Here is a 7561-nt window from a genome sequence, read left to right on the forward strand (position 1 = left end):
TATTTTTTTCTTGAAAGTAAAATTGTTGGTTTCAGTAATATATGCAGTATGCAGTGAATATGAGATTGAACAATGCGACGCCATTTCATTATAGGGTTCATGTTCTTACGTACATTCTGAAACCCACCTGCAACAAAACGTGGGCGTAATTTCTAGAAATATGATCCTATTTTTTAATCATCACCAGTACTAACTAAATACGAAAATCAATCGCAGCAACGCGCGGGACAAAGACTAGTGTGGTAACTGAGAGTGACTGCATTGAAGTAATCAATGAAGCCTGGGCTTTGTCCCTTAATGAATTATTCATTACCCAAAAAAAAAAAATCAATGAAGCCGGTAACAGAAACCATGATTATCTAGCTAATGGAGGCTTGGTAGATGATGTTCAAAGTGCCATGAGCAGGTTAACACAAATCTCTATTTCATATGCCCCAAGAACTAGTAATCTTGTAGCTCACAAATTAGCTAGTATGGGCTTTGAATCACTGTATGGCAGTGTGTGGCTAGACCATACTCCAAACTGCATCCTTGATTCCAAACACCTCATTAGTTGAGTGTGATTTATAAGAAAATTCTCTTTCATTGATTCGAAAATCAAAAATAAAAATTTAGAACACAAGAAATCATCTATTTTTTCTTCATTCCTCATAATTTGTTAATGAACTGAATCTAATTTATACAGGAAGTGAACCAAAATATGATTTTATTAAACAGTTTTATTATTGTTTAAATTTGATTAAAAAGTTTATTTTTCAATTGGATGTGAACTCCACGTCATGGTGTGACCATATATCCATTTTGTGAGAGTGTCTCACTCAGTAGCTAAGTCGTTGCTTTTGTACGATAATGATGATGATCCGCAGTGCAATCGCCAGAAGACTTTCCTCTTCTTCTTCCTTTTCTTATGCTTGGTTGACCACCACCACTAACTCATCATCGTCTTCCTTAGACTTGGTTGATCAAACCCTCCATGGGTTTCAGAAGAGGAGCACGTGCTCATCACCAACACCGCCAGTTGGGCTGCCTTCTTACATGACAGCAGCTGTCTTCTGGGAACCAAACAAGCCTCTGTCCTTCGAAGAGTTCCACATCCCGCGCCCCAAGTCGGGTGAACTTCTCATCAAAACAAAGGGTATATATATTCTCATCTTCTCTGTTTTGATTGATTCATTTAGTATTGTTAGGATGGTCTCTGACACTTTACGTTTCGTGTTGGATGGGTTTGCAGCTTGTGGAGTGTGCCATTCTGATCTGCATGTTTTCAAGGGTGAGCTTCCGTTTGCGAGCCCTTGTGTGGCGGGACATGAGATTACTGGGGAGGTTGTCGAACATGGACCCGATACGGATAACAAGGTCACTCAAAGGTACCACCTTGTTTAGATTAGCAGCAATGTATAAGAGTGTTCGTTAATTTTATGAATTTGAAACTGAAAGTTTATCTGTTTATACGAGACAAGTGTGAAGTGACTGATAGGATAACTGTAGACTGTGTAGTGACTGATAACTATTTGACATGCTTGGTGCACGAGGGGAGAGCATTCGGTCTAGATATGGAGTTGGGACTTATAAACTCAAAATGCAATTCAGTGGAGCGAGATTGGGAATCAGGAATTGAGGATGGTAGAGGTCTTTTGGGAATCGAAGGTCTAAGGTGAAGAGTGGAGAGAGCTTTTGTATGCTAATGCAGCTCCGGAAATGTTATTAAAAAAAGCTTTGGTATCATGTTACCTTACGAATAAAAGATATATCTAACAATTGTGGATAATTTGGAGATGATGCTTAAGAAAAAAAATTGTTTGGTATGTACTAACGGAAGGAGCTGGTATGGGACGAATGCCACAATAAATTTTATTAGAGCTCTCCTTTAAGAGTCTGTCTAACTGTGGCTCATTGTGGTGAATGGTAGTAAACCTTCATGTGCAGATGACTTGAGGTTTCTTGTAACAACTTTGCGTTTTTCACTTTCTCCTTAGCATCTTCAGATTACCTGTTCTCTAGTTCTGACAGAGAAAACTTGTTTCAGATTACCGATTGGATCTCGTGTTGTTGGAGCTTTTATCATGCCTTGTGGTAGCTGTTCCTACTGTTCAAAGGTAAAATTACTTATATTTCAACTTTGGTTCTTTGTTTTTATCAGTATTGATTGGTTTTTAATTAATGACTTCTTAGGAATGTGGGATTACTATTTATTTATTTTTTTTGGAGAGAATTTGTATCACTTCATTGATTTTTCTTGGTGACTGAATTGACTAAAGGGCCACGACGATTTATGCGAGGATTTCTTTGCCTACAACCGTGCCAAAGGAACCCTTTATGATGGTGAAACTCGGTTATTCCTCCGCAGCAGTGTAGCATGCTCTCTCTCTCTCTCTCTCTCTCTCTCTCTCTCTCTATTAGTTATTTTATTTCATTTTGATTTTGCTTTTTTTCCCATGTCTGATGCCTGTACTGTATTTATAGTCCTTCTGTTCAGCAAGTATTTTTTTCTCTGGTATTTAACCTTCCAATATTGTTTTTTCTGTCATAAAATAATTGCCTCTTTCTTGAGTTCATATTAACGTTGTGTTTGGATAAATTAATTTCAATTTCCATAGAAATTTCAAAATCATAGAAATTATAATTCCATTAATTGAGAATTCCCTTGTTTGGATTTCATGATGTAGAGTTTTAAAATACAAGAATTTGTATTTAGACTAACCTCAGTCAAGGGAATTGACAAATGACACCTAATTTGTGAGGAATTCAAGTCGGGAATTTAAGCTTCCAAATTCCACGATTATTTTCCTGTGAAAATTGCTAATTTCCGTAATAGCCGTCTTGAATCTGTTTTTTCTTAATTTCTTAATAGCCGTCTTGAAATTGCTAATTCCACGGGATAAGAATCCAAACGGGGGAAATAGTCCTAAAAAATTGGGAATTCCTTATTTTTGATTAAATTCCGGGGAATTCACTCGCATCCAAACACACCGTAATAGCCGTCTTGAATCTGTTTTTTCTTAATAGTATTTTGTTAATCTACTCAAACCAGTTGATACATAGTTGTATACTTGTTCTTTGTGGTGTTTGTTCTGGCTTATTCTGTGGCAGCCACAGGCTACTTATTGACCTGTGTATGTTTCTCATATAAAAGTATATGTAACCATAGCAAATGAGTCAATAACAGCACTCTTTTGTTTTGTAAATTCAATTTTGACTTAGTCGATCACTCAGTCTCATAGCGAACTGAATCAGGATTTAGCAGAAAGTGAATAGGACACCATTCGTAGTAGTATTCTATCTTGAGTTTGGTTTGTTTATGGGAACAATGGGAGCATTAGAAAGTTCCCATTAGTAAAGTAGGTGAAATAAGCATAGTCCCAAGTTCCAACTACTATTAACTTCTGTTGTAAGACCTTGTTTTTTTTTTTTTTTCTTTTTTTTTCGGTTTAAAAAGAGCAGAAAGAAATTAGTCTATGAAACATCGGAGGACACCCTATTATGTTTTGTTCTTGAATAGAGGTAACAAAAGTTTATACTTTAAAGCTGATTAGTCCTTCAATTGAATTAATATGTATTAATTGCCGGAGTAAATTAAAGACTTTGATGCTCATGAATTGATAGTATCTTCTGGCATTTTCCGCAACTGTAAAGGGAATTCAATCTCCATCCTGCTATTCCATGTAACTGAAAACCAGCCTGTAGACACTCCATGTATCTGGGTCATTTTTGTCTCCTGTATGTAACAACTGTAATACTTGTTTTCTTTAATGTGATTTAAAAGTAGAGAAGTGATTGTATACTTGTGCAGTTGTGCACTTAGTGGTTGACTAATTGAAAAAATGTAGCCGTAGTCACCAGGCAAAAGAAAGAACAAGTTGAATCAAAAGAGTCTAGCAAGATTCTTGCAGTTAAAAACAATTTTTCATCTTGATTGCCATCTCTCTATGTACATGTAGTCTATTTCAAGTTGTATCCTCCATGAATGAAGTTTCACTTTTCATCATTGGTGAGGTCTGTTTTGGTACTGTGGAAGGATGATTACTAAAAGCTGTTCCGTGTTGCAGGAAAACCCGTATACATGTATAGTATGGGAGGCCTTGCTGAGTACTGTGTTGTACCAGCAAATGCATTGACTATTTTACCGAAGTCATTGCCGTATACAGAATCTGCCATTTTAGGATGTGCAGTATTTACTGCTTATGGTGCTATGGCACATGCAGCTGAGGTTCGTCCTGGGGATTCAGTTGCTATTATTGGAACTGGGGGCGTTGGATCCAGGTAAAATTGTAGAGTTTTGTACTAGACATTCAGGCATAGTTCGGTGCTGTTAAATACTTCTGCTCATTAAATACAACGTCACTTCCTACAGCTGTCTGCAGATAGCCAGAGCATTTGGTGCCTCCGATATTATTGCGGTCGATATTCAAGACGACAAACTGCAGAAAGCCAAGATATTTGGTGCTACTCATGTTATAAATGCGGCTAAAGAAAATGCTGTTGATAAAATATTGGTATGTGACCCTAGCATATTCCTTTATTCTTTACTCAGGTATGACCGAGTACCAGGTTTTACTGCTAAATGTGATTTTGTGCTAATTCCAATGTACACAATTTATTTACTTTTCCAAAAGCTTTGATTTCTTCTTTCAAGTACACTGTTAGACGATCCAAATAAACTTCTCATGGAGTCCACTATCTCTCCTTTTTACTTAATCCTCCTAGCTTACACTTGCATAAAAGTATCTTCTTTTCATTCGTTTTAGGCAAATTTTTCATCTATTCTTACACTGTGCAAGTTCTGTTACAAACGAAAAGAAAAAGAAAAAATGTCTAGACAAGAAAGTTACAGAATGGCTGCAAGTGTTGAGTTAACTTGCAATATGGTTGGCATATATATGTGAATATTTTGTCAAATCCATGAGATTACTGAAGCAATCTTACACATATTGGATAGCTTCCTGCTGTGGATTTACTATTACCTGTGGCTGTAGTAGGAAAAGAGATCTTACTATCTTATGCGTTGTACATTGAATCATGATTCTATGCTGTGATCTGCTTGCTGTCCTAAAGTGAGTTGAGCTGTCTAGTCTACTGGTCTAACTGTTTTCCTTTGTGTTTTCTATGGACTTCTTGTCCGTGTCTTTGTATTATGCCTTTTGTTTTGTTAATAAAAAACTGTATTCTGTAGACAAAAAAAAAAAAAATAATGAATTGTGATCTGCTAAATAATTGACTAAAATCTTCAGGCATTACTATTACATGTGCGCCTGTGCCTGTGGTAGGAGAAGAGGGTAATGTGTATTAAAATGTGATTCCATGAACTGTGATCTGCTAAATCCTTGACTAGTAAGCAATAAGAGCATATCCTGGTTGATTTCTCTTCTTCTCATCACGAGTAATTATGTAGCAGTAGAAATGTAAAGTGATTACATAGCAATTGGCATTGAAGTTAAAAGGTGATTTTGGGGATATACAACCACCTGTAGTCCTTCCTGCAGAAGCACCAAAACACTTTCAAGTAAAGATGCAGGAAGCACTTGCGTTTGTCAAGAAAGATCTTTATTCTTCTAAACAACATTGCTGCTTATAGTGATTCACTGATTCTGACAATAAAGGATGAAGTATTTAAGAATCGAGCAATATCTTTTCTTTGCTCTAACTTCTATTATAGAAAATTGGTTGACATGCATACAAACAAAACTATTGTATTTTATATTGTTCATCTACTGTTTTTCTTATTATATTCACTGTTGTGGACAGGAAATTACTGGTGGGAAAGGTGTGGACGTTGCTGTGGAAGCCCTGGGAAAACCACAGACCTTTTTGCAATGCACGCAAAGTGTGAGAGATGGAGGAAAAGCTGTCTTCATTGGGCTTACAGCAGTTGGTGTAATTGGGGAAGTGGATATTAACCGTCTTGTTCGTAGAAAGGTGAGTATGTTCAATGATTGATTTTCATAGTTGCAACATGGGTTAATGTTTATTAAACCATATCAGTAATCAGTAGTACTTGGATATACTTGTGATATCATTATGGGAGTTCAAAGAAATCAATAAAGATGGGGTTAATAATCACAATATCTTATCCAGTAATTTCTAGAACTCTAGTCACATGCTTGGTCTTATTTTATTTCAGTCTTGCCAGGTCCATTAATGTTTCTTACCAGTAGTACAAAGTACAATCCTTGATGTGACATTCTGAAGCTTGATATTTATATATGGCCTAATGTTGTATCCTCCTCTTGTGCTATGGTTCCAGCATTATGTAGTCCATTTTGTAATTCTGTTTGCTCTCTCTTTTGCTTTGGTCCAATCCTTTTTTTTTTCTTTTTTTCTTTTTTTCTTTTTTCTTACCTGTGATCAATTACTGTCATCTATGTTCATGAAAGACTTGATATAGGCATTATTGACAAACACGTGATGTCATTGGCAATGGCAGAGATGTCAATATACAGTAAACATGATGCGAGAGCTATATCTATTCCTTGCCACATGGATATTTTTTCTGTGATGCTTTGATTCTAAAGATTTATTACCTTTGCATTGAAACCACTGCTAGATTGGACTCAAATTCCTATGTGGACTTGAATCCAGATCTGCTCTCATGCTTGTTTCTATCCTCAAACTCAAGCTCTAGAATTACTAACACGTTACCCTTGTGATAATGTGGAGCAGATACAAATAATTGGATCATACGGAGGAAGGGCAAGGCAGGATCTTCCAAAGATAGTTAGACTAGCAGAGAGAGGTATATTTGATCTCTCTAGTGCTGTTTCAAGAAGATATAAATTTGAGGAGTCTGCCAGTGCATACCAGGATCTCAACCAGGGAAGCATTGTTGGCCGTGCTGTGGTTGAGATAATGTAGTTTTGTTCCCTCCAAGCTGACTGTTCTTGATGCCAGAGTTCTGCCTCAAGGTACAAGTAGACCCCGGAGTAGATTTAAGGAACATAAATAAACAAATCCCCCACGAGCATTGCTCAATACTCATGCATCAGTCCTAGAGAGTTGGATGGTAGACGATTTTCTGTGGAATTCTCGCTTTTTTCTTTTCCTTCTGTTTTCCTCAGGCTGTTGATACACATTAAACTTTGCTTGTTTTTTTAGCTGTGTATCAGGATATGAAAATTGGTTGTGATTCTTCTACATGTGACTTGAGTAACATGCAATAGAAACACCCCTTTGTACAAGCTGTGTGGATTTCAATTCTTAGGTGCCCTGAAAATTATTACGAGTTCTGGAATTGTAAACTTCGTCAAGTTCTAATGCAAGGACGACGTAGGTAGACTCCCCCTAGCTACCGACCTGAGGATTTGTAAGGTTTTGATGATTTACAACACTTGGGGATAAGGTGCTCCTACTAAACCAAAGGTTTGTTTAGCAAATGTGAACAGATAAAAACCATCCAAACCTCACCTTGCTTTTTTTTCACTGATTCGGACAATTTCACTGTCTTGACTATTTTCAAGGTTATGCTACTGGCGACGGGATTGAAACTTTGCAAGGCTTATATGAGACCTGCTCTATTATTCTTTGAATTTCGAGGTTTTATAGATTTTTCTATTTTTTTTTTTTATTT

The 7561-nt window shown here is 36.7% G+C and overlaps 1 protein-coding gene across 1 annotated transcript; it reads left to right on the forward strand.

The window, feature by feature from the left end:
* Positions 1–826: 826 nt before the first annotated feature.
* LOC101309291 (succinate-semialdehyde dehydrogenase (acetylating)-like) lies at positions 827–7170 on the forward strand. Its single transcript, XM_004288425.1, has 8 exons — positions 827–1135; positions 1232–1367; positions 2027–2096; positions 2259–2349; positions 4047–4260; positions 4352–4493; positions 5743–5913; positions 6658–7170. The coding sequence occupies exons 1-8, from the start codon at positions 850–852 to the stop codon at positions 6847–6849; spliced, it is 1302 nt and encodes a 433-aa protein (XP_004288473.1). The 5' UTR covers positions 827–849; the 3' UTR covers positions 6850–7170.
* The last annotated feature ends 391 nt before the right edge of the window (positions 7171–7561 follow it).

The sequence above is a fragment of the Fragaria vesca genome, linkage group LG1 (genome assembly GCF_000184155.1).
Source record: "Fragaria vesca subsp. vesca linkage group LG1, FraVesHawaii_1.0, whole genome shotgun sequence".
Classification (NCBI taxonomy): Eukaryota; Viridiplantae; Streptophyta; class Magnoliopsida; order Rosales; family Rosaceae; genus Fragaria; species Fragaria vesca.